At 43.7% G+C, this 27,858-nt stretch overlaps 1 protein-coding gene across 1 annotated transcript in view; it reads right to left on the bottom strand.

Annotated features, from left to right (window-relative positions):
- The window catches only part of IL1RAPL2 (interleukin 1 receptor accessory protein like 2), a 343,260-nt gene extending 315,701 nt beyond the window's left edge, over positions 1-27,559 (bottom strand). The window contains exons 1-2 of the mRNA XM_059859469.1: positions 27,425-27,559; positions 14,876-14,976 (exon numbers count right to left, since the gene is read on the bottom strand). Of these exons, the coding sequence (XP_059715452.1) occupies positions 14,876-14,957 (82 nt within the window). The 5' untranslated portion in view covers positions 14,958-14,976; positions 27,425-27,559. The remainder of the gene's footprint in view (positions 1-14,875; positions 14,977-27,424) is intronic.
- Between the last annotated feature and the right edge of the window lie 299 nt (positions 27,560-27,858).

The following is a 27,858-nucleotide window of genomic DNA, read 5'->3' as shown; positions in this document are numbered from 1 at the left end:
CATAATTTACAGTCTCACCCAGAGACTTCATTAATCCTTCTTGACTTAGGGATCCTTTAATATCTGTAGGAGGCTACATTTTATTTTGCCAGCCAGTAATGCAAACTACATGGACTTGAAGTCAAACTGTGAAAGCTGAAACCAAAGGCAGACTAGATGACTAAATACAGGACAAAAACTTATAACAGAAATTAAGATAAAATTATTTTTCTGTGATTGCTGAAACCATGAACCTGAGTTTCTCACATCTTATTAAAAATCCCTTGCTCCCACAGTGATTTCATTCTATTTAGTTCACATAAAACTGTTTGAAGAAGGTACTGAAACCTGGCTTCTAGAAGCCTGTTTTTCAGCCTCAGCCTCCAAGAGTTTTTTAAGGAATATATCTGGCAAAAAGCTGTTACTGGCCTTCCCTGGTTCTCCACAGCCACAGTGATGACAGCAGACAATGGATATTTCCAGTCTTATCCCTCCTAACAATGCAGACTTAACAGCATTTTTGGCAGAGACATCATTCACACACTCATGTTTGAGCAGAGTGAATTTGTTTGAAACAAAACCAATTTTTTCCTAGCTATTTATGAGTATTCCCCTTTTTGCCTTATACAGCCAGATGCACACACTGCTGCCATTTTAGCAACATCCAACCACAGTGCTCCAAAAACTAAAACACAAACACTCATTACACAGCACTGGGTTCTTCCATCCCAACAAACTTCTTCTCCAAGAGATGTCTCTAAATTACCTATTACATGCATTTATCTGCTGCTGCAAACTGAACAGGCCAGAACTGAGATGGCCACTAAGACATGGCCAGGCAATCCCATGTATTTTCCTGGAGAATGAAGTTAATTTGTATATTCAGTCAGGCAAGAACTGTCCAATTCACAGTGGAAGAATTACCAAGCAATCTTGGCCCATAGTGGAGCTCTTAGCCACTCAAATCACCACAAGTCCATTAAAAGTTAATCACAAATAATATAAGTAATATAGTTTTGCTTCTGATTTTTTTTTAAATAGCCCTGCCAGGAATTGCAGTATTTCTGCTCTTCTGTACAAAGTAATCCCAATGTCTGTAAGTAATCTTAATTAATGTTCTGAGACATTAATATTTTATCATTATCACTATGTTCAAAGACCACTTTAGGACAGGCTATAGCCCTCCAATTAGCATTACTAAAGTATTGCTCATCCTTCATACAGCTGAAGCACTCAAGAGCTCCAGTCAAACACAGGAGAGAGACTATGACAATTCATGGGAATTTAGTTTAAATGAGTCAACAATTCCAGCCTCGGAGATTATTTTATCCCCATATGTACTTGACAAAAGATAGCTGCCTACTGATACAGTTAAGTTCTGTTTTACAATTTCATTTAGGTTTCAAGTTGCAAAGGCAGTTTCACAGGCAATGCTCAGCTGGAGACCACCACAGCTTTGTTTCTTCACATCATATCTAACTGGAAGGCTTCCAAGGATAATTGTTGTTGGGAAATGTATTGATTTGCTGCTGAGAATCTTAAAGATGTTTGAGGAATTGCAATCCCCCCAAAGGATTTGTCTTTGAAATAACAGTAGTTGTGTGTTACTTTTCTCTTGCGAACCACAAAACTGCAATTAAAATTCAGATTTTGTACTTGGAAACAATACTGTGGTATCCAAATGGATTAGCATTAGAGGGCTTTTCAAGTGGATGCTCTGAAGGAATCTGCACAGCACGTCTGAATTCAGCCTGCACTAAACAATATGTGTGTTTAGTCAAACTGCAGCCAAGGTGTCATTCTGGGGGAATTCCTGCTGCTACACCTCTTGACATGCTACCATATTGTCAGGCTTGACTTTATTTTAATGAAGAGCCAAGGTCCCTACAGAATGCAATGCAGCATAGTTTTCACCATGGCACTACCTAGAAAAGGCAAAGATTCTTCTTGGGGATTTACTCTGACACATCTGTATTTTTCTCTGCACTTACATCCACTGCAATGCCTGAGGTGGAAGCAGGAGAGGGACTTGTCAGAGCCTTCCACTGATACTTTGGTTTCCTCCAGCTTGTGCTCTCACACCTCAGCAACTTGTGGCACACATCAGATTACACCAACAGGAAAAAATCAACTCAAAAAGGGTTCACATTTACAGACTAAGCACACCCATCAGGTGCTCACTACTTAAATGGCAGCTGCTGTCCAGAGGAGACCTTTCTGCTGCCACCTGAGCAGGACAGAGAGTGGGTGGTTCCTTGCAGCAAGAGCCAGCACAACTGAGCACCACAATAAGAATTGCTGTTATAGGCTAAATAAGCAGCTCTGCTGCTTGATCCTGTGGGCTATGAGGTAATTAGCTGCTGAATAACCAAAATCAATGGATGTTTTTGCAGAATCACACTAAATAAGCAGAAGCTTGGCACACAGAAGGGAGAAACAATCACATTGCTTCACTGTCATGTTTTCTAATTTCTAGTTTAATTCCACCAAACTCGGTAGCTTTACAGCAGGAAAAAAACCCCACAGCCTAGGGTTACTTGTAAACCTTATCAAATTACCTTGAAATTTGAAAGCTAAAATGAATATCACTCTTCCTTTTTCAACATATTCAGTTAAAAGCCCTTCTTGCTTTCAGAACTGCATACACTGCCACTTTGAACAGTTTACGGAATTCCACTGCAACCAAACTCCTGAAATTTCCCTGGAAATTATGTCACTCAGTGGTTTCCTGTCCTTGTAAACCCCACTTTTCTCCATTCAAGCCAAATCTATAATCTAGTAAATATTTTCAGATTTCTCTTCCAAAACCTGACTCTTTTACACACATCCTTGGAAAAATCCTTCCTGTTTCTCCCTGTATCACACCTGTATCCCATGCTCCCATCTCTCCATACACCTCTAAATTGCATTCCTACTCATAGCCTTAAATAGCCTGCTTATCTTTAAATGACCTTGGAAACACTGAATCCCATTGGCCCAATAAATATATTCCATTGTTTCTTCAAAGTTTTCAGGTTCAAATATTTGAGTTCTACAAAATAATCTGTTTCACTACATTCTGCTCCCTTCAGTGCAGGCTGTGGAAACCTTGCATGCTACCAAGGATTTAACCTAAGCCTAAAGCAGGACCTAAAATGAATAGTACTCTACCTCTGGAGGAACAGCATCATTCAAAACAGTTGCATGCAACTATAAAATTATTCTTTACAAATTACATGTGTTCCTGACCAGCCACTATTTCTACACTACACTCCAAAAAAACAAAAATGAACCCCAAAAGATCTACCAAAGTGGCTCTGTACTTTACACACACAGAGCAATGCAGAGACTAATCAAGCTGAGGTTGAACCATTCTTTTCAACACCAGCACATACTCTAATAACGAGAAATGAAAAACAGAGCAAAGCAGCAACATAAATTACATTGGCTGAAAATGCAACAAAGTGCTTGCAGAGCATCAACAAGGGAAACATTAAATTCTTTCATCAGAAAGAATTTGTCACAGTTCATGACAAAGACATGCAAGGAGTGATAGAAAAGGCACCTCTGAACAAAATAGAGCTACATAGGAAACCAAACTCAGACTGTTTGGGAAAGAATGGTTATCCAAGGAAGCCCACTTCTCCCCCAGCCCAGTCTTACTGGTCAAAGCCTCAAACACAAAAGTCAACATGCTTCAGAATTTGAAGTTGGGGTGAGGAAAGTGTCTCACTGCTCACAGTCAAGTGTGCTAGTTTTAAGATGCACTGCTCTGGCAAAAAAGACTGCCCAGAGTAGGGATGGAGCAGCTCTCCATTCAAGGTGCACATGGGATGAGGAGCAGAGGGAAAGCCCACCACTTGAAAATGAAGCCATGCTTATTGTCATCTCTGAGTCTGCTCCACAGCTTTGAAGTGAGGGGAAGCAGGGCTGTCCCCTCCCCAGGGCTGTGCAGCCCCTGTGGCACAGCTGTTGTTTGGGAGGAGGCCACAATGCCCCTGCTCACCCCCCAGCAGTGTCACAGCCTCCTCCAGGCCCTGCATTTACCATCTTCCCGGGTGGGTAGTTCCTTATTTGTTAGCCATTAACATTTGTAGAAGAGACTCAACTTTAAAAAAAGTCTTACTTTGAATTAGCTGTTAACTACCTGCATACAGAAACAACTGAGAGCAAAAAAAATCTATATATATTCCAAATAAAAATTGGGCTCTGGATACATCTCCCCCTCTAGGCAATTATATGGATAAATCAGCTACTGAAGAAATGAAGCAGTTATGCTAAGTCTATTATTGCAATAGAATTTTTCCAGAAACAGTAAATTACTCTGAGTATTTATCATAATCTGTTATCTGCAGGAAAAAAAAAAGTGAAAACTAAATAAATTTATGGAAATGCATTTGCCTAATAATATTTACCAAATGACACCATTCCCTTTGCTGCTTGTAGCAAACTCAGTCACAGAGGCTAAGGACAGGTTTGCCTTATTAACACAGCTCTCTGCCTGTGTATTTTAAGTACCTCAGAGCACAGTACCATCTGTGTGTATTCTACTAATGAGCTACTTCTTAGACTGTGGAAGGCTGGCCAGCCAGCCAACACCAATTACTCAGATGGAAACTGCCTAATTTTTAGGCAATTAATGAGCTCCTCTCTCACTTTACATAGATGCTTCCTCTGGTTAATTCTCCTGGCATATTAGAACATATCCTACTCTAAAGAAAGTTTCTCAAAGAAGAAAAGAGAGGAACATGGAACATGGTACAGCCCAGTCCAGCTCCCTAGAGCAGAGCCCAAACCCTGTGTGTGGGACAGAAGCTGGAGAAGCACCTGCTGAGACCACCCTGAGCAGGGGCTGCATCCCAGTGCAGCTGAGCCAGGGAACAGAACCTTGAAAAGGAGACAGCTCAACCACCTCCCTTCCCCCAGAGTGTTTGGGGCACTAAAATACCTCTAATGGCATCTCAAAGAGACTGGAAGAGCCAGAACCATGCTTACACAGGACACTGATGGTTTTATTCCCTCTCACCTCCCAGCCAGCTGGAAACACCTGACACTGAGTGTCACCAAATGCTGCACAGCTCCACAGCTGGGAATCACCACCCACGGATGCTGATGCTCACAAATCCCTGGACACTTAGCAAGAGGACTGACTGCTCCCATCTCTTCCTTTATCTTTCCCTTATCTCTATCCCTTATGTTTGATGTGATTTTAAACAGTGCATCTTTAAGGGGCTTTTAGATTATGCACAAATAGAATTCCCTCTTCTGCCATTAAGAAAATATTTCTTAATAATCTATACAAGGTTTAAAGAGATCAAAATTACCTTTTACAGCTCCCTGTTGGAAAGTACCGCAGTAAAGCATGGAAAGAGCATTAAATTATCTAAGTAACTACACTGATAATGCACAACTTTCATGTTCAGAATAAAACTATTAAAGGAGATCTGATTGTTATAAGTATATTACATGTTATCATTCTGAAAGGGCAACCCTATGTGCAGGAAAGGATGCATTTATCTTACATAAACCTGAAAAACATGCCAATTGCAGCTGTGAAAATACTCTAGAGGACAGCTTTACCCAGCAACCCCCAGCAAAACCAAACCACTTCCCTTTCTTGAGGATGATCATACCTACCAACCAATGAGAGACTTCATGGAACATTTCAACTGTGTGTGACATTACCAAGCCATTCTACAATCACATTGTGGAATTTGTATTATCTAAGTTCTCATTAATGAGTTACCAACATTTTACTTCTGGGAGAAAAAAAAAAAAAAGGATATTTTTTTCAAAAGACAACTAATTACCGCAGCTCATCAGGAATCTTCCTTACTACAACATGCAGCAAGTTGGTGACACATTCTGCGAGTGACTTCATACAACAGCATTCTGAATAAGCAACTGTTCACCTGGGATCTGTATTCTTCAGAGAATACCATCAATTACAGCTCTTGATGAAGGACAGCAAATGGAACAGTTCATTTGTAGACACTGCTAAAATGGGATTTAAAAATGAACCTTTCTTCCTCAATAGAGCTGTCTCCCCGTGTAAAGTCCACAACAGTTGCAGCCAGGCATCCCAGGTCATTGGATTTAGGTTTTATCTCTCATGCAGTAAGTCAGAGGTATGTTGTACAGTTGGAACAAAACCCTTTGCAATAAACACTGAGTGGTAAAGAGCAAATTTAATCATCCGATGCAGATGAAAAAATCATAACGCTGTAAATAACATGATGTAAAGTCACAGCAAATAGGAATTATGTTGACCTATATCAGAAGTCAGCCAAAAAGCTTCAGCTTTCAATCTGCTCCAATAAAGCTAAAACACTCCACTCCTAAGTGCTTTTCCACTGTAGTCCCCAATTTCCCTAAAATTACAGATGTCATTTTGAATGGAAATACTATATCCAATGTGTCATCAGTGATACACATCCTAATTTCCTTCCTTATGTCTAAGCCCACACCATTATTCACACCTCTCTGCCTTTATATAATAGGGCAAGATTTTCAAGGTCACAACAAAAACAAATAATGCATTCAAGAGCTCCAATTTTTAATAATTACTTTCTTGGCTTAAGTTTCAAACTTTCTTTTCTAAACCACAAGTACCAGAATAAGCCAGTGTTCTAGAAACATCTGAAAGTTAGTTTATTTTCTCAGCCAAACACATTCTGCAATAGGAACCTGCAACAAGGGAGGAAGAGGCAGATGCTGAAGGAGGTTCTTTACCAGGGAGGACTTCCAGAGAGCAGTGCTGATGGCCACAGATCCACCCCCAGCATGAAGCCAAGGAAGCCTGCAGGATCACCTGGCTCCACGAAAGTGCTCCCATTCTCTGTTTTCATACCTCCTCTGCAGTAAACCTGAGGGATTTGACAAAGGAAAATGCTTCAGGGAATCCCACAAAAAGTGGAAACCTGATCACTGTGCTCATCCTCCAGCTTCTTCTTCTGACACCCACCTGAAGGATCACAACGTGCTGCTGCTCAGCTCCAGAGGTAGAGAGCCTGGGAATAACCCTGCCTTTGAGTCACATTCCAGCACTTTTCCATTGATTATTAAATGTAACAGCCTCAGGGAATTTATTGCTCAAAATGAAATTGTGTCACTGGAAAAGAAATTCTGATGAGCTCTATTCTATAGAATGTGATTATATTTCTGCTTTTTATCAATAACTCAAGGACATCAATGATTGTATCTCACATTACACCTCTCCTTCCAAGCCTACCCAGACATATATTTTTCTGAACATGTAAGACAGCATAAGGGTGCATGAAGTGGCTCTGCACATTGATCCAAATAAGGATCAGAGGGTACATCAAGAGTGCCAGTGAAACAAAACCATACTGCTTAAATTCAAGAACAAACAATTCTCGCTGTCTTGTGAAAAATCTCATCTGCTATATTAATATCAGTCTTCACAAATAATGAGTCAATTTTATCTTCAACATACCAGAAAAGTAAATCTCAAATATTAAAAAATAAATAAAATCTTAAAAAAAAAATCTGTGAAACCATTTTGCCCTCAAATTTTATGCGTATTTGTACAGTGTGATGAAAGGACCTTCATTTCTTTAAATAAACATGAACATCTGGTTAGACTATACACTGAGGTGTCCTTGGACAAAGGTGTTTTAGGCTACTCACTCATCTGAGGACAGAACTGCAGTTCCTGGTACTGCTGAAAATCTAAGGGCAGCTACTTGGTGAGCACAGATGGAGCCCAGAGTGGCTCGAGTGCAGCTGAGCCTGCAGAGTCCCAGCAGCTGAGGAGCAGCAAATGTTCTTTAGGTCAGAGCAGCAAACATGCACAGAGGCCTCTAAAAACTTGGTTCCCCAGGAGATGTGATTGGCACCTCCTGGGCTTGAGGTTCCTCAGGCATTCCACGTGACATTTTACAGTGTTAAGTGGTTCTTCCTCTTCTTGTGCCCCCACTCCTCACTGGAAGAACAGCCAATAGCATACACAATAGACTTGTAATATTCAAAGGCAAAAGCACTAAGCCTAAAATTTGTGCACAAAACCCAGTATAACCAAATATCTCTCCTTCTTTTCCTCTTCTATTTCTAGCTGACACATTTTTCTATCTTTAACTGAAAAACAACAGAAATTAAAGAAGCTTTTTTCTATCCTACGTATCCAAGGACATAGAAGCACATTTTATGCACATGCTTATTTAGCCTCAAATTATTTTTAAAGACAGGACTGCTTTCCCTGTCCTTGCCTAAGGCATTAGTAACACAACAAAACAGAGGGAAACATTTAATTTATGTGTTATTCCCTGCATCACTTTCAGTGTGCTGGGCAACCTTAATACAGTTTTCTCTCTTGCTGATTTTATGCCATCTGTAAAATGGGAAAAACTATGAAGCAATCGTTAGAGACAAAAAGCACTCACATGAAATACCATGATAGCAGATGTTTACTGAAAACATCAAACAGTCCCAGGAAACTTTAAAAAAACACAGCCCAGGTAAAAAAAGTAAAACTAGAACATGGAAAGTCAAAAAAATAATACTACCATCATGCTTCAAGCCCTAACTAACATCTGAATTGTGCACATGGTTACTGGAGGTCTAAACACCAGCACATCCCCCAGACACATGCAAGAGTGACACCCAAAACACTGTACTTGAAAACATAAGAAATTAATTTGGGAACTTCAGACTTTCCCTTTGTGATTTACTTCAGCTTGAAACAATTTAACTGTGTTCATTTATTTTATTCAAATACAAAAGGTTTCCCTTTTGGGAAGGAATCTTGCTTTAATATTTAAATAACAGCTCAATATTTTAATTGCTTTAATTATATATGAACTCATTTTAAATGTGTGCAATAGCTAAAAATTTGAATGCTTAACTAAGTTCAAAATTTAAACCTTGTCTAGTTGAGGTCACTAAAAAAACCCCAAACTTCTGGCAGATTATTTATTTCCCTTCTTGTTCCTCTGTGTACGTGTCCCTTCCTCCCCACCTGCACACAGACTGTACAAATGCTGCCAGCTGTCTTCCAGACAGGTCTGTCCAGCTGCAATGCCATTTTCTGTCTAGAGGAGAAGAAACTAAGGCTGAGACCCCTGTAATGAGGTGCAACCAGAGTTTCAGAGCTGACTTGCTGGTAGCCCCCCGAGACCTGACTGAGCACAGGAGCCCAGCTCCTTGCTTCCCACTGATCCAAACAGAACAGATGGAGAGCAGCCACGAACCCATGAGCAGACACAGCTGATGCAGGAGAGGCTGTACTTCCCTGCACTGATGACAGCTTAGAACAGCAGTGATTCTGACTTTGTTTGCTGGAGCTGTGAATAACTTAACATCTTCTGGGAAAAGTAAGAGATCAGCATGCGCTGATGAGCGCTGCCAAGCTCCCGTCTCCTCTGCCTGCACAGCATTTGCAGGCAGAAAAAGTCAAAAGCCTCTTTTGCATCGCTCGTATCTCAGACACAGGAGGGCTCACGGCCATGAATTTTACATCAGGGTCAGAAGTCAGCTCTTCAGGCAGATGCGACTGCAAACTAAAGCAAATGGCAAGTGTGAGCACACATCCAGCAGCTCCTCTGGCCCACTCCCGCAGGAGCAGTGGACTTCAGAGTTAGTCTCATCTAGAATATCCCACTCCAGGCACAAATCCATGAGTTATCTCTGAATTACAAACACCTCCACTTCTGTGTATGCCCCAATTTCTGTGGCCAAAGTGGTCAGGCAACACAGGAAGATTGATCTCCACCGAAGGGAGCAGACAGAAATTGTAGGCCCAAGCAGTGACAACTGCAGGAAAGTGAAGGTCTCTGAAACATCTATAGCAGACCAGAGTAAGTCAGCTGCATGACATTTAAAAGGCACAAAATACCAAGCCAATATGTTTTAAATTACTGTGTTAAAAGGCACTTCAATATCAATGAGAATTTAAGACAATTTGGCTATGTCCATACAGAGCAAGGCCCAGGGCCAAGTCAAGCCCTCTCTCTCCCAAGCCAATGGTGATAAAGACAGATGCAGGTAGTGGGTGACAAGGTGGGTGGAGGATCAGAGATACACTTGCTCCTATGCCATGAATGCCTTTTGGATGCCCCCAAGGTAAACTAGGAGGAGGAGGAAGGCTGGAATCCCACAGCAAGTCCATCTGACAGAGGAGAGGAGAAGACATGACTGTAGCTTGGGAGACCTACCCATGCCGTGGGACATAAGAAATCCTGTTGAATTCAGTTCAGCCTTGCTCACCAAAGGCACTCTGGGGAAGGTTCAGCTAACAGTGAGGTGAAAGGTGGGTTCCATGACAGAGGACAGGTTGCACAGCTGGGGTGTGGTCACCCCGTGTGTGAGGCAGTGGCTGGCGAGGCGCGCGGACACCGCGAGGTGAGAAAGCTGCTTTGGGCAAAAGGACACGTGAACAGGGACACCGTGGAGGCAGGCAGCCTGTGCCTGCTTGGTTTGGTTCAGTTTAGAACTAAGAACGTTTACTGCAACAAGCCAGGCCTATTTCCTTCAGAGCAAGCAAGAAGGAGGTCTGTGTTTGCTCCACATTGCTACACCGCGCCAAACCTGAGCCAACTAAGCTGGGTTAGCCTGGAGAAAGGCTCCTAAAGGCCCTGCAGCCTCACAGAAACCTTGGGGATGTCTGCCCCTGCTCCTCCTCACAAGGCTGGCATGCCCTCCAGAGCTCTAGCATGCTCTGATGGATATTTCAGCTCAGCAAGTAATATAGCAAAAATAAATGCCATCAATTATTCACTAATGGAATTATGTCTAGTAAGTCAAACAGAATCTATACTGTGAAAAATCTTTTGCTTAAAAAATGCAATGCTTTTAAATTGGTATTATACTCCCTGCTATGATTTTTCAAAGCACTGTATATACCAGGGCTTTGGGAAAAGAAGTCACTTAATCCGATTAAAAGGAAATCACCTATCAGCTGGGAACCTAGCAACTCCCACACCTTCAATTCATTTGCATAACCTCCACCTGTAAAATACCCTTCCTAGGATATTGCTAAAGCTTCAGTTCCCACATTTGCTGTTTGCTCAGTTTTACTTCTTAAAGCAGGCAAAAAGGATGACCTGCAGTTTTCAAAAATGCTTCTTAATATTAAGAAATGCCCACGAAACTTAAGTCAACATTACACTCACACAGATGCTTGAGGCAAACTATTCTGCTCCCACCACAAACGGCAATCTTTACTCTGTAGACATGACAGATTTCTTCTGGAGCATTGGGAAGTTGCTGCCTCCAAAGAAGAATCTGATGAGCATAATTAAATTAGCTTATCCATTTAAATTATTTTGGCATCACATCTCAAGTGAGAAGCAGCCAAATTTGTCTTGCTACACGTTTCTGTGTCATTTTTGCGGTGTTGCAGGGTACTCTAAATCTATTTGTAGTCTTCATATGCATCCCTGCTTCTCTTTTCCAAATAGGAAATATGGACTCCTAAATCTGTAACAAAGGGCAAGTAAAGGACATGAGGAAAAAAAAATCTTTCAGTTCTGTTTTTCTAGTCCCTTCCATGAGGATTGTTTCTTCAGCAAACTACAGTTCTATGCTTGCAGCTGGAGCACCATTTCATCACCTTCTATTTAACATCTTAGATCTCCCACTCCTGACCCCCCTTTAATGACTCTTGCCTGTCCAGCCTCTGTTACTGCCTGCGCTTGCTGTCTGAAGCCCTCATCCTCAACTTTCTCCCGCTGGGTTTCCATTCCTTGACTTTGAAGGAGAATTTCTGCACCAGACTCTGAAGATGCTTTCCTAGCCAAACCTTTCCTCTCTTTAAGGCAACTCCAGTTTCACCTTTAAAGCCCTTCTGGACATTCTGACCCACTCCTGACTGCCTTGGTTGTGTGATGCCTTTTTATTACCTGACCACAGCACCTCACCTTCTCCTTCCTCCTCTTCAAGTCAGCTCTCTTTAGATCCTCCCTCCCCCTTAAACAAGATACATTCCATTATGGGATATTACACACATGCCAGTCAACTCCATAATTGCTCTTGTACTTGACACTAATCACAATTCTGGCCATTCATGCAATAATTCTAGGCATTGCTTAGAAAAAATGCCAGTCTACATAAGTCAGCAAAGACACCAATTTTGCTGGTTTATTGTTCTAGTAGCCCAAATCTGTCTTTTTCATCAGTGTCAGCACCTTCCATGCACTGCTTCACACTGCTCTACATAACTGTCTGCACAATTTCCCTTCCCCTTTTAAGGATGCTCACCAAGCACAGACATCCCCACACCAAGAGCCAGCAAGACTCAAGACTGCAATACCCATCCAGACACTGCTGCAGAGCATCCTTTGGGCCCTTCATCCACTCCCCCAGCTCAGCTCTAATCTACAGCTAAAACACTATTCATGCTTCCACTGCTTCCAGTTTACACTGCAGTGCAGCTGCCCACAAATAACCATTACATTCATTTCCCCTCTCCACTCTCCTTCATCAAGACATCAGTGTAAAAAAACAAACAAACAAACGACCCTCTGAACTCCAGCACCAGCCTGTTAGAGCTACTGTCACCCTATGGAAAATATGCTGACATTGTCTCTTGGTGCATTTGCCTGTCTGCATCCACCCACTGCCCCTGGTGGGATCAGTGTCCCTGGTCTTCCACTAATACTATACCAACAGTTGAGGTTCAGAAGTAGCTGGAACATCTCTCTTCACAAGGCTAAACGTTTAGTGAAGCCCCAAGCAATCAAACAACAGTTCTTCAAATGTAAAGACTTTTCAGAAAAGGAGTCAAATTATTAGTTTTACTCCTAGTGCTGATAGCACAACAACAGAAAATTATTTCACGCACAATGCAGTGGAAAAAGCACAAAAAAAGAAATCAGCAGTTTGGTCCATGCAGCAGCCAGAACGAGTACTAAAGGTGAAAGCCAACTACATGATTATGTACTTGCAAAGAAACTACAATTTTACGTTATGTGCATTTTTTCCTCTCTGTCTTATTCTTAACACATACTGCCACAATCAAATGAAATGAAAAAGAACCACCTATTCACTAGTGGGTTATATTTAGCAAGAGGCAGTCTAACATATTAAAGCATTTTTCCCACCAGTACTGAACCTAAATTGACACTGTCAACAGCTGCTATAACCACAAGAGTCGAAGTTCTGCAGAGTCAAAGAAAGCAGATTTTTAAAATGTAAATCTAATTAAAGGTAAACTACCAGCTGAATAATGCTACAGGCACCAGCATGTCACTTCTACAGTTGTGTGCTCCTGGCAAAGGAATTGCACAGACCCTTGCTTGCAGCCAGGTCATCAGTGAACAGAGGCTGTTCAGGTACACTGACTGTGGATCTCACCGAGGGTTTCCATCCAGGCCAGTGACAGCAGTCCTGAAGAACAGGAACACCATCACCCTTTGCAGAGTTCAGACCAAGACTCCACTGTAGCCAAACCCCCAATACCCATGATTGCTCTCACAGCACAAACTGGGCTCTGGGCACAATGTCAACCACAACAAAAGGCTAGAGGCTGGTTCAGTTTAGCAACCTCCATTTACAGTTCCATCCCAGCAGAAAGAACTCAGCCCAGCATCTGGCAGTCCCCAGAGTAACACTTCTCAGCCAGGGATGTGACATGTAATTCTTTTTAATAGACAGCCCAAAAATTTTCTCCTCTGTTTTCAAGCAATGCAGAAATTAAACTTAACACAAGCCACACCAACTGAAGCCAGTAATTTCTGTTTGTACCTGCACTGCTGAAAATACTGAAGGCCTTGAGGACAGCAGAATCAGTGGAAGCCCTCACATATGTAAGCATAGCACACAAACAGTGTGGAAAAACAACAGGTCATCAAAAGTTTCAAAGTGCAACATTTACCCTTACCCACAGCCCAGGCTGCAGCAGGCTGACACCACTGTGCAGCACTGCAGCTGACCTACTTGTCTGCCCAATGTCTCCTAAACTCACAGCTTACTTGGTAGTCATCTTATTGCAAAACTCCCATACCTTCTCAGTGATTTCTCATGGGCAGCTCCTTGCAGCTCTGACTCCGTCCTCCTCACAGCCCAGCCAACAAACTCCAACTCCCTCCTCACCCAGCTCACCCCTCTTTTATAGCACTCATCCTTATTGGACACAGCTGTGGCCTGTTAAGGGCAAGCCTGTTCCTAATCTTTGGTGATTAGTACAGCTGCAACTCTTCAGGGGTGAGATTACCTTCTGCACTATCTTTATTTTCTTACATTCTATCCCCCCACATTACTTGAGAAATGCAAACAAACAGTCTCATGAAGTCACTTCTTTGACAGAGCAAAGCTGCATGGAGTAGACATCACTTCGGGCTCAAGTACGGATAACCATTATCCAGAGGAGCTGTCTACCCTGGAAGGAGAGATTCTAATGCTTCTTTGAAGAGTTTTGTTACTACAAGAAGGCTTGAAAAGCAGATGTAAACATGAACCAACTCCTACTCTCTTTCACTGACAGAATAATCGGAGATTGTTACTCAGGAGAGCTCTTCCCAGTTAACCCTATATATGATCACATATCAGACCAGCATAACATTTTCAAAGATGACCTTTCAACATACAAAAAATCATCCAGACCTAAAACTTACCACAGACCACATCCATAGTTTAGAAAATTCCTTAACATGAGTAAAACAATGGATGTTAAAACAATGCCACAATGCCAAAGTCATTATTATCTTTGTAATATCTCTGGTTGAAGTTTCAACCCAATCAACATTTTCTTTTTTCATTAAAAAAAAAAAAAAAGAAAACATAAGGACACTTTCAAACAGCTTTCATTTACTAAGCAAACCATACCAGTTATGACTTTTTTTTTTTGGCAGAACAGAACAAGTAGTACATATGCAAAACAAAATGCAGCCATCTAAAAATGCTTGATTGCATGAGCATGAGGTCCAGATCCAAAAGTAAAAAATAATTTTCTGTGACTTACCAGAATTTCTCTTTGACACAAGCTTCAAATTCATGCTGACTACAGTACAGATCACAAGAACCAAGAAAACAAGAGGCTTCATCTTTCACTTTCTGTGGCAGCTGAAATGTAAACATAGTACAAAGTCTGAATCACAGCTTTTCACTACAACAAAGCAGCAGCTACAGTTAAACATTTCTCAAAGAACCACAACAGGGCAATGGCTTAATGTAACAACTTCCCATCTTATGTTTAGGCAGGAGTAGGAAAACATAACAGTTCAAAGTAACCACGTATGAACAATTTACCTCCTACTATCACACAAAAGGGTTGGGTTTTTTTAAATGACACCTCAAAAATATCATTTTGCTTTCAAAGAAAAAAATCACAAGATGTAACAGTTTATTTGTAGTAGTATGGGTCTAATCTGGCAGATTTTTGTGTGTGATTTATTTTGTATGTTATGGGAAACCCTGATGGTTGTAATTAGCTTTGTCTCATCCAAACAGGCCACACACTTACAAAAAAAAAATCATATTATTCAGGAAAAGAATAGGTCATTCATACAATCTCTCTTAGCAACCTTACTTGCCCACTGGTGGCACTCTAAAAGCTCCTACAATGCCTACAGTTGCCTACAATTAATGCTGTTCCAGAAATTTCTCCTATACAATGAGTTAAAGAAAGGTGAACAAAACTCAGAAATCAATGAATGTAGGTCTCAGGACTCTCACTTGTGAACTTTACTACTTACTTTATGTTATGTACATTAAAAAAGAAAAGGGGAAAATCTAGTTTAGAATTTTATTTTTAATTTTATATCATTAGCGGAACTAATCCTGTTTTCATTTACAAATACCAAATATTCAAGGAAAAGATAGCAAAAGCAAACTGAGGCTCCTTCTCTGCACTCAAAAACAGGTAGAAATCTGAATTTATCTAAGCCCATCTCTCTCAAAGACAGATGCTTAACTATAAGCTAGAGTTCTCAAACATACACTTAGCTTGAAGTCATGGCCCTTAAGTGGCCTGATACATTTAAACTCCAGGAATTCATCTCTGTATAAGATACAGACTTTAGATCAGGATCCTTACTATCAGATAAAGCTGGCAGCCATCTAAATCACTGTGAAGTTATTATTTGCACCAAAAGATTCAGCACACATTTTAGAGCCATTTCAATTAAACAGAAATGCACAAAACTACCAGCGTTAGCAGTCAAAACTGAGGCCAGTGAACAGAATCCTCCCAAAAATGCTGTAACACCTCTGCCCACCCAGCTCACTCAGAGGTCCCAAACCCCCAAATCCCTCCAGCTCTGAGCATTTACCCAACATGACAAAGCAGCAAGAGGTTGCAAAGTCCTGCTGTTCACTGACACTTATTCAGTTCAATTTGAGTTTATTACATCAAATATTCTTTCCTTGTAATTTTAATACTGGCCTGTCATTGTGTGAAGAAAATCTGAGTAACCCTGTGTAATCTTTTACTCTACAGGAATTGTGCTGCTATTCAATTATTTCAAGATTACCACTTTAAACTGAAGTTCTCTTCCTCTCACCTTACTGTACTACAATCCATAAACAGGCAGTGGATTTTTTTCCCCTCTCTGAATTCTATGGCAGTTTATGCCTATTGTTCCTCACAGTAACCATGCTAAGGCATTTTCAAAAAAAAATATGCACTGAAGGCTGTCTGACATTGGTTAATGACAGAATTAGCATTCACTCTTCCTTGACCTCTCCTTGGAGTAACACAATCCTGAAACCAGTAAGGCCATCTTGACAAGAGAGCTTAAAAAAAGTAATTGAACTAAATCTTTTGACAGATAATTGTAATGATGATGTTATGCTAGAATGATTTTCAAGCATAGCTTTGCAAATTAGTTTCTCCACTTTTCCCCCCTCAGTAATTACAGCTGAAATATGGAATTCCTAGGTCCTTTTTCATGTGGGTCTGTACATCTCCACCCCAAACAGGTTAGGCTGCATTAAATACATTTAAAAATTCAAAGCAAGTTCTGCCAACCAAGATTAATGCTAGGCAGAGCAGAAAATTCTTGGTTCTGTCAGCATTGATAGGAGTTGTACTTTTTGAAGACCTATCCTCACCAAGGCAGTCAGTCTCTGTACCTCCACAAATCAGGAAAATAGAGCAGCAAAAGGGCAGGAAACCACAGCACCAAGCAGTCATTCATAATCAAGCCCAAAGACCTCAGCTTGTCACATCCGACAAAACTCCACTGTGGCTGGCATGAAAATACACATCAGAGTCTGAGGGGTCACCTCCACCACGGCAGAGATTCCAGCAGGCAGTGGGATCAGTCTCACCAGAGTGACCAGTGGGTCAGCTGGGGTCTGTCCTGAGACAGCAGCCAGCTACAGACAACAGGCTGCTCAAAGAGCCCTATCAGAGATGACTGTTTTTAAACATTCAAGTTAACAAAGAACACGAGACACAAAATAAGCTGTACTTCCCCCAGAAGAATGTCCAGCAGCCAGAAGAACAAAGGTTGTATTAGTTCCAGACTAAGTTTCTGAATTTGCTCAGGAGATTTCTGGAGCTGCATGTACCAAGACTCTCACCAAGTCTCCCAGCAGGACTGGTCTCAGCTCCCTCCTCAGAGCCATTCCCTCACCTGTCAGGCAGTGGGATGGACCACAGACTCCAGCCAGCCCTGTGCCAGGCTCCTGGGAACAAATGTGGAGTGGGTGCCTACGGTCTGATGAAGAACACGAACAAACTGTGCCACCTCGATGAAACACAAGATAGAATAAACCAGCCAGAGTTCAAGGCCACTTCCCTGCAAGCAGGGGCTGATTTTGCCATTTGACAAAACTTTCCCCTCACTGAGCAGCATTTCCCTGAGGAGCCATTTACTCTGATGCTGCAAACTCCAAGCAGGTGTGAGTAGGGGTTCACAGCTGTAACAAGAATGTTACAGCTCCACTGGATATGCCTCATAACAGGAGAACCAAGTTCATGCCATTCCCAAAAGACTGAAGACATCTTACTCAGTAAGGACACAGAAATACCAATTACAGCCAACTTGCCTGAAATCACTGTGAGGAGGGAGGAGAGACACAGAATGAAGTGCTTGTTGACAGAGAAGGAAAAGTCAGTAGTCCAAGCCTTGCTGTGACCAGCCAGGTTGTATTTGAATCCAGGTAAGTAAAAGGAGGTTGCTGATATCAGAGAGAGAAATATAGGAGAAGCAAGGTGTGACAACTTTTAATTCTTCATCATTGCATTGCCAATAAGGTGTGTCCTTCCCTCTTCACTTCATTTGTGCTCCAGACCTGACTTCAGGCAGCCGTCACAGTGCCCTGTAGGCACCCAAAACTACAAGGGGACCAGGCTACAATGCAGCACAAACTTTGTACTTCTAACAAAAAACACCCTGACTCCCATATCCTGCCTAACACACTTCATCTCTTTTGAGAAACTTATTTCTTCCACCCAAACCCTCAGGAAACAAACCTTGGGAAATCCTGTTTCCTGCATGTACTGCCTGCTGTCTTTCCAGCACCCCTTCAGCTCATATGGCTTCTGGGACACAAACGAGCTTCAAGGGACAAGGTTAGAAGGAGACTCTTAGAAATGAGAAAAAAAAAAAAATCAGAGCATTAATATTTTGCACAAAATCCAGCACTGAGACTCCCAAGTTCACGCTTTAAATATAATTTAGCTTTGCTCTAATTTGTACCACAAGCTTTGTTCATGCAGTGCTCCTTTTTGAAAGAAAACAAGAAAGGAAAAGCAGTGCATGTGCACTCAGGCACATATCTGTACACAGGCTGGGATTTGCTGACACACCACGAGGCTCTGTAGGTTCTGGTTTCTCCACAGAAGCTGTGATGCAGAAGGCACTCATTAAAAACAGCAACCCACCTCTTTAGTGATTTCCAATTGTCAGGTTTTGTTGCTCAGATATCTCACGAAAATAAATTACCGTTTTCACCCCACACACAAAGGAAGAATGGCAACAGTAATTCTTTCATTGTTTTTACAGTAGGCTAGGTGGTGAGTCCTGTTCATTTCTTTTCAAACCATTTCCCCAGCCCACTTTTTAAGGCTTTAAATTTTAATGTGAACTCGCTCTCAGGTCTTCTCTTTTGCCAACATACCACATTGAGCTGTTCATTACTAAAAGATTTTCAGCCTATATAATATGTTGGTTGGAAGCAATCCACAAACGGGCACCAGTTCCTTTTTGTTGCTACCTCAAACATAAAGAAAAAATACTCAAGATCAGAGATAAAATACTCAAGATCAGAGATGCATGCTAGCTCAAATAATGTCTCTTCAGCTCTACTTGATATGGGTCATGCAGTGTTCTTCGCTCTGCTGCTCAATGAGCATCAAAGAATATTTCATTTTGCCTAATTCATTGTGCATCTTCACCATCATAACCAGCCACTTAAGTTGTCTAAATACACAAGGAGCATTAATTCTACAAGGCAGTGTGCATTCAGCATTTGTCTTGCAGGATTTACTTCTCCACTGAACCTCTCAGGTCCTTAACTAAACTCACATCTACCTAATTCTCCTTGTTCAGGTGAAACTTATAGAGAATTTTTAAAATTAGGAGTCCTAGGGTGATTTTATGATGATACTTTATTCCCTAATCATATGCCCAGAAATGGCTGCTGTATCTTACAGACGAAGCAGGCGGTGGGGCCAGAGCCTGGGAGCTCTGGGCTCTGCTCAAACTCTCTATCCAGTGCTCCAGCATGGCCCAGGGACCCCACTTTGTTCCTTTTGCCAGATTAGCTTTTGCTAGATTGAGACCAGAAGGGTTTTTCCCTTTCCTTACTCCAGCCTGGAGGCTGTACTGGGAATTCTTTTGGCAACTTTTTGGTTCTGGCTGGGTTTTTTCCCTTGAACTGTTTTTGGCTTGGCTTGTTTTTCTTTTTGGCCCATTAGGGAGCCAGTGGGACCACCCAGAACCTGAGACCTCAGAGGAGCTGAACCAACACGAGAAAGGACAAAAATCCACCAACTTTGGCTGCTGTGAGGAGGAGACCCATGCCAGAAATCCAACAAGTTTACAGCTGATGTGAACCCTTTTCTCCTCCCTTCCCAGAGACGAAGAAGGGCAGCCTCCATCTTTGCCTGTCAGCCATGTGGAGAGGTGGGACTGAGATGTAAGGTTCCATTTTTTTTCCTGCTTTGCAGGTGTCTTGCTTTGTTTACAGTTTTAGTTTTTTTCACTTTCATCCCATGGTATCCATTTCTTTCACTGGCACAAGAAAGGGGAGTTATTGAAGCCCTCTCTCTTTAGAGGAGATGCTCATTCCAGAGTGCTTTCTCCTAAAATTTGTCTCTAAAACTGAGACATGAGGAAAACATGGTATGCCTGTGTTTGTGTTACACAAACTGGAAATAAACAGCCACAAAAAGACAACATCTAAACTGTCTGGGATTATTACTGGCTCAGCAGTCTATCACCCGCATGACAGTAATACAACAAGGAAAAAGCAAGGTCTTGTCCTGACAAAGCAAAGGGAGCCACAGCCAAATACTGACAAGGTTATAATACTTATCTGTAATGACTCCCCTAAAGGCTGAATGTCTGGGTGTAAAGGAATAAAAACCTAAAACTCACAGATCTTCTGTGATGTGAAAGGAATAAACTCAGAATCTTACCAGTTATTTCAGAAGAAACACCCTTTGGTGTTAACACGCGGGTTTTGTTTGAAAAGATTTTATTGCCTCCACTAAAAGGTTAAACATCTTCCAAATGGAACTGTAGAAGACACCAGGTGCGGAATCTTAAAATTTCAAAAATAATCTTACAGTATAACACAGAAACAAAAAAATGGGCTTCAGTGCCAAGCACAAAAGAAAAATACTGTGGATGGCAAACACCCCATTAACTTCCCCTATTAACATGTCTGGCTGCAGAGTGTAGAAGTGATTTTAGCTATGGTAAAGTGGCAGTCAGACTCAACACTGAATAAACTGCTGGCTTGCCCTGTAGAGAAAACCCTGCATGCATTAACACAAGAACATTTTCCTACAAGAATTTTCTGATCCAATAGCTGCCTAAAATAGTGCTCCTTTATGGGGGAAAAAAAAAGGCAGGAAATGGGAAAATCCCCTGAAATATTCTGACTATAGATAATGATTACAATATCTATAGCATCAAACACTACAGAGAGTGATGAGCATACGATGTACACGTGCATCTAAATTGCTGCCAATTCAATAAAAACCTAAGCAGCCCATCTTAACAGGTTTGTAAGCCAGAAGAACTAGGACTACTCAGCACTGATTAGCAGATGGAGTTCTATCAGCTCACACCACACACTGACCTCAATTCCCTAAGCAACTCACACAGAATTCCTGTTCATTATATCTTCAAGCCAGATTTTAAATCCCTGAATCGTACTCACCCCTCTTTGCAACAGCTCTTGCACTTGGAAACATAGAAAGCAACTGTAAGGAGGAACGAGAATGACAAAGGAATGGGAGAATTAGCTACTGTTTTTTAAGCCTCATACCCAGCTGCACCATCAGTGATGTACTGATTCAACACTACCCTGGATTCTAGAGAGAACTATTGTTCAGCCTTAACATTGCAATATTCTAAGTACACATCCTAGGATAGATGGATATGTGTGTCCAGTATCACAACTTTTGAGTAGTCCAGAACTTTTGCAGACATTCAAAGTGAAATACATGTTGTGGGAGGAGGATTACAGCTGTACTGCAAGCCCTCATGGTTTATGAGGTCAACATAATGGATCAATTAATTTACAGCCTTTTTTTCCCCCTAGAGTAGAAGCTATTAATATTCTACATATATTTACTCCTGCAGATTGTGGTTTAATCAATACAGTACTTCAGGCAACATGAAGTACTGTAGGAAATGTAAAGACTCTCAGAGCCAGAGTTTAAGTTTACAGAGCAGGGCTTAGCCTCTCACCACCTTGCAGAAGTACTTAAAAGCTTACAGAAAAGCCCACTGGGGGAGAGAAGAAAATGTGAAGACAATCTACACTTGGAAAGCTAAACCTGTACACTAGCAGTGAGGAAAGGGGAGAGATTTTAAGAATCACCTTGAATCAGTCTAGCTCCTAGAATTGATGCAGTTACAGCAGGAAGTTCCCAGTGCAGAGCAAGGTGCAGCAGTAATCACAGCCATCTGAGGGGAGAGAGGAGCCCCAGCTCTGGGGGAGCACTTAGGCTTCTCAAAGCTGACAAGGTTGCTGGGCACTGTCCCAGGATGGCAAATTTCTTCTGGGTTGAGACAGGCTCAGACACTACTCAGACCCAGCCCAGCCAGGCTCCCCTGGGCTGTGGAGAAGCCTGGCACAGGAAAAACAGGACTCTGACTCCTGCTATTCAGAGCTCTTGAGTGAAAAAACCCAAGTTGCTGTTAGGCTTCAGAGTCACTGTTAAACCCTGTAAATTCCAGAAAAGCCATGGCTGCACTTGACTCCAGCTCTTCAGTTGCTGACACCCAGAACAAACACCACTGCTCAGGTCAGGGCCCTTTTCTCCTGACTGCTTTAGATGGCCCTGCCAGCGATCACAGGTCCTCTCTACAGAGCCTCAACTACCAAAGTAGAAGACATTTCAGATTAAAAGAGATGAGAAGGGACCATTCTCATCCACACCAATTTCACTCACTGCTCTCTGCTCTTATATCAATAAGGAAGTCTGTCCAATTCGCAGCTGCCTACACCAGGGCATTATTAAGCCAAAAGATTAGATGCTTTGCTTCTTTCATACCCATTCTAACCCTGCTCCCCAAGCAGCTTTTGCAGAAAAGCTATTAAAAATGGAGAGAGACAGTTCAAAAGGAGGTCTCAATCCTGAAAGATAGCATATCCCTCCTCTCCCCCCCCACCATTCCCCTTGTGCTCCTCAAGGCTCGTTACAGAGGTGCTCAGTACAAACAGAACTAGATTTTAGACTGGGCTGCCATCTGCATGCTGAAATGTTCCCTGCTTTTACAGAGCCTTTAAAACAGGCCTCTTTCCATGGCCACACAGCAGAGAGACTACAGCTGTAACTGTCAGCAGTATTGACATTATCCCTGCTCTTACACACACTCATAGCTCCGCAATATTAACAGAATAACAGTATTTGCACTATTCATGGAAAGTCTGGTCCAGACTCACTCCTGCACATTAATGAAACAGGCTCTGTGAGAATACAGTTCTGCATGTGATGTGCTCAGAAATACATTCCTTGATCTCATCCATGGCCACACACTTTCCTAATTAATACATAATGCTCAAAGAAGACAGAACTAACAGGAAAAGATGACATAGCAGCTGTCAGGCTCCTTATAAAACACTCATCTACCGTTTTCCACTTAGAAAACAGTCCCAGAGAAGCCAGACATGGCCCTTTGCTGTCAGCAGAGGCAAGCTGCTTTCACTGAACTTGGCAGCATCGCTGCTCCTTAAAGTGATAAACAGATTCTTGATGGGGATTTTTTTTCTCCTTACATAACCAGAGACTGGACTTTACAGATACGTATTGCCACATTTGTCTGAGTGAAAATAAGAATATAATTAAGTAAGCAAAGAAACAACATCCCCCAGAATTTGAGAACCATGAAAAACTGCTTATAGAATGCTACTTGGACACACTTTATGGAAATCTTGAAAACAATGGAGTTTGTTCTGATGCAGCCAAAATAAGAGTAAAATACATATTTTATGTGCCCTGAAATTGCTTTATCAAATAGACATCCTTGTTAATTAACTGTTACATAAAACAAAGAAAAGAAGGGTGGAAAGAACTCTCTGTAGTGCTTTTAGGGTGGAAAGAATTAGCCAAAATCCCTACAGAAGTTTCTAACACACAGTCTCTCTCACCAGCTTTGTTACTGAATATAACACATCCCTCTCTCTCCACCAGTTCCAGGAGGGTTTACCTGGATGTAGTACCAGATGCCAGAGGAAACCCTCACCATCAAAGCCAGCAAAAAGATTTTCCTTATTCTCAGCAAGGGCAAGATCTTTACTCTCTGTTTTCTTTTCAAGGCTGTTTAAAGAAAGATTTATTTTTGATTGGACATCCTGAAAAGCAAATTGCCTCTTAAAGTGCCTCTTTATTTTGTGATACACTTTAAATGTTCACTTTCCCTTCCAGCACTAAAAGAGCTCCTGATAAATAGCTCAGACTCTCATTGTTTGAGGAAGGCTTAGAAATGAAGAGCAGACACAGCTTCCCATGCAGGTCTTTAAGGCTGTTTAACAATTGCTCACAATTTAGCATCCCTTGATATTTTCAGCTTGAGCCTCAGTTTGAGGAGCAGGAATGTTTCAGAGAACAGGAAAAGTCCATACACTATAAATGCTTTATTTGTACTTCTCACAGTGAGCCCAACTTCTCAGCCTTTTCCCTCAGACACATCGGTCAAGGCCACCTCCCCAACCATCCCTGGCCACTTCCCACCTCAGCCAGCAGGGATGACTAGCTGCACATGCTCCTTGGAACTCTTCCTCCACCTCTGGTCCCACAAGGGCATCACAACCCAGGGCACAGAAAGCTGTTCTCCATAGCTTTAAGTGATTACTGTAACACATATTCTTCTCTCTCCAGGAAACAGCTGAGAGCAGTCACAGAAAAATACTATTCTGCATATGCAAACCAAGCAAATTCCCTTACAGGAACACCCCATCCAGACAGCCAGGATGCTCCTGCCCTCTCCAAGCAGGCAGAGCATTCCAAGGGGTATAAGCCTCACATGCTATCCCCATTCCCTCCTCCTGGCTCTCCAGCAGCCTTTCTGCATCTCTGCTGGGCTCCTCACAGACCTCCAGCAGCTGCCTGACACCGCCAGACAAACCCACTCCTAAACCCTCCATGGCTCAAGCTTATCCCACAGTGGCACAGCACAACACCCATGAGATCCTGAGACCAGCAAATGTGCTCCTACCTGCCTCCACTTCCACACTCCTCTGCAGCCCCATCCAGGCTTAAGGCTGCCAAGTCCAGCTTCTTCTGAGGCCTAAGCCTCCAGCATGCATCAAACCAGCAATCTTCCTCTCCCACACCACCAATTCCTGCCTGATTAGAAGTGATTTGTGCCACAAGAACAGCCCTTCCACTGAACTCACCTTCATCACACCAGCCTATGAATCCCTCCTGACCCTTTCAGGCTCCTTTTTGATCTGCCTTCTGTTTGGAGAGTGGTCAGTTCCCATCCCTGCTAGTTTCCAACAGCTTCAGCCACTGCACTGCTTCAAAGTGCAGCCACCAGACTGGCAGCTCTGAAAATTAAAAGCCTTTCCATTGCTCTGTGAGATACAGAGCAGTTCAGACAGCACTGGCTGATGCCATTCGTGCACTGAGGCTCTGGCAGCCGTGTTGCATCCACTAAAATTGACTCACGCTGGCTAAGTGCATTAATGTGGCACACCTGGCCTTCCTTCCTCCCTTTCCCTCCCCCTCCCATTTAACTGCTAAAGCATCAATCACCACACAAGTTGAAGACAAACCTCCAATGAGCTTCCAGGTACTGTGAAAGGAAAAAGTGCTCTGCAGAGAACTCTTAAGCCTTCCAAATGGAACAGTCAAAGATTCTCTCCTGGGCTTGCCTGCAGCCCAAGTAGGTGGGTGAGTATAAAGAAGTCTTGCTGTCAGCTAAAAACCCTGAAACTTCCCAGCTGACCACCCCTCCCCAATACCCAGGAGCAAGCAAGAAGTGCATGCACACCCACAGGATATGTACTTTCCAGCCCTGGTCACCAGCTAGAAAGCTTTAGTTCAGGAGAGGAAGGTCTCCCCTCGCAGACTCGGATCTGGAGCACGCTGGAGGTGCAAGCTGCTGCCTAGCAACACCAGCACTCTGCAGGGAGGTCGGCCCAAGCCCCATCCTCCCACTGCAAGAGGTCTCCTGTGCCCAGAGAAACATCCTCAGAAGAATGCGATCCTCAGTAATTTCTCAGGAAGCCACCCTGCACATCGCCAGTCACAGCCCCTGATGAATCACGGGCTCACCCCCGAAGACCATTGCCTGTGCCTCGGTGACCTGCCACAACTCTCACTTCTCATGCTCACTATACATGCATTACACCCCGCTGGCTTAGGGAGCCCAAAACCCCAAATCCCTGCGTGCCCCAGTGTCTCCTCTGCAGCCACTCTATTGCAAAGCAAGCGCTTGTCTCGCTCCCGGCTTCCACCCCACACTTACCTCCTGCCTCGGGTCTGGCACGAGCAAAGCTTTCCAGACACCATGTCCCCACCGGGGCTGGCCCGCTCCTGCCTCCGGAGGGAGCCTCAGAAGCAGGGCAGGCATCCACCTGCTCTTACGGACACCACAGAAAGCCACGCAGCTGCAGAGGTTTAACCCTGATGAGAATCAGCGTCCCCTTTTCGGCACGGACGGGAAGCGTTCAGGGCAATGAGAGCCTATCTCGGGCGTGAATGCAACAGCCACACACTCACACAGCACCTGGGCACCGTGGAACTGCCCTTTCCCGCAGCCCTTCCCGCTCCCGAGCCCACAGCAGCTCACCTCGCCTGCCCCCACCACTAACAATCCCCTGAAAAACCTCAAGTCTACCTGCACTTTGGTAGTAATATCGTAACATCCTCAAACCTTACCTTACACAGACGCTAAAACTATGTTATATTGTTTTTTTCAATGATCAGGGTAAAAACTCAGGGAGTATATATCAGAGACTATACACACTGCCGAGGAGCACCACAAACTGCTGGCTCCTGCCACAATGGGTTTCCCCTCACACGCAAGTTCGAGCGTTCACCCAACAGGCACAGAAATTGCCAAAAGTACACAAACCTTACTACAACTCTGAGAAACCGCAGCTTACAGCATTTTCCACCAGAAACTTTTGATGCTTTGAATCCTAGTAGAGACAGCAGTCCAGGGACAGGCTCTCTGAAAACAGCGACTGAATCCAAGCCACTTCAGAAATGTTTAGTGCTCTTCAGCAGATTTCCGTCGCACTCCAAAGAAAAACTAGAGCAGCTTTCTTGTCACGGAACTTTCAGAAGCAGAGGTTTCAAGTCCAATACCCAACACGGTAACTCCGAGCAGCCAAGCCTCCAAAGCACCGGCACCGCTTCAACAGACTCCACCGCGCTGCATCATCCCGAAAGGCAAGTGCTCCAGTGCTTTTAATTTAAATCCCCGGCAGTAACACTTTTCCCAGTAAGCCCCACACGCGTTCGTGAGGCTGAAAGACCCTCGGTATCAACCGAGATTCCCCCGCTTCGTGGCAGAAAACATTCCCAGCGCTTCCAACAGCAGCCGGGCTCAGTCCGGGGAGCGGTGGAGCGGCCGCGCCGCTACGGACGGATCCGACCCCGAGCATCCGCTCCGAGACAGCGGCACCGGGACGGAGAGCCGGAGCTGCGGCGGTGCCTGCCCGGAGCCCCTCGGGAGCGCCGCGGCACCAGCGGGACCCCGGGGTCCCTCCGCCCGCCCGGGAGCTCCGGGAGAGATGAGGCAGTAGCCGCAGCTCTGGCCCGTCCCGCGCGCGGCCGCACGAGAAGGGACGAACTTTTCTCTTTTTTTTTCTTTTTCTTTTGTTAATAAAAAAGGGAACTGCCGCGAGAAGCGCAGCGCGCAGGACTCACCTCCACGGCAGCTCCCCTCTACGGCTCCATGCCGGCGGGCTGCGGGTGTCCCCCCGGAGCGGCGGCCGGCGGGGCGGTCCCGGCCCGTGTCCGTGTCCGTGTCCGTGTCCGTGTCCGCGGGGCGCGGAGCGGGCCGGGACCCGCAGCCCCGCGCGCCAGGTGCGCCCTCCCGCCCGCCCCGCGCCGCGCGAGCAGCAGCGCCCCCTGGCGGGCGCGCCCCGACGCTGCAGCACCGGCCCGACCCCGCCGCGGCCCCGGGACCGCCCCGCGGCACCGCCCGCACCGCGCCCGCGGGGGACGAAACACCCCCAGAGCCCCGACAGGAACCCACGGGGACCCGAATGGCAAGGGACTCCGCTCTCTGCAGAAGATGTAGCCAACAGAGGGATGGATGGAGCGGTAGCAAAACGTTCAGAAGCCGTCAGTGCCTAACC

This window comes from Haemorhous mexicanus, chromosome 14, assembly GCF_027477595.1.
Source record: "Haemorhous mexicanus isolate bHaeMex1 chromosome 14, bHaeMex1.pri, whole genome shotgun sequence".
Classification (NCBI taxonomy): domain Eukaryota; kingdom Metazoa; phylum Chordata; class Aves; order Passeriformes; family Fringillidae; genus Haemorhous; species Haemorhous mexicanus.
The sequence above is the reverse complement of the archived record's forward strand: the minus strand, read 5'-3'. Positions and strand labels throughout refer to the sequence as shown.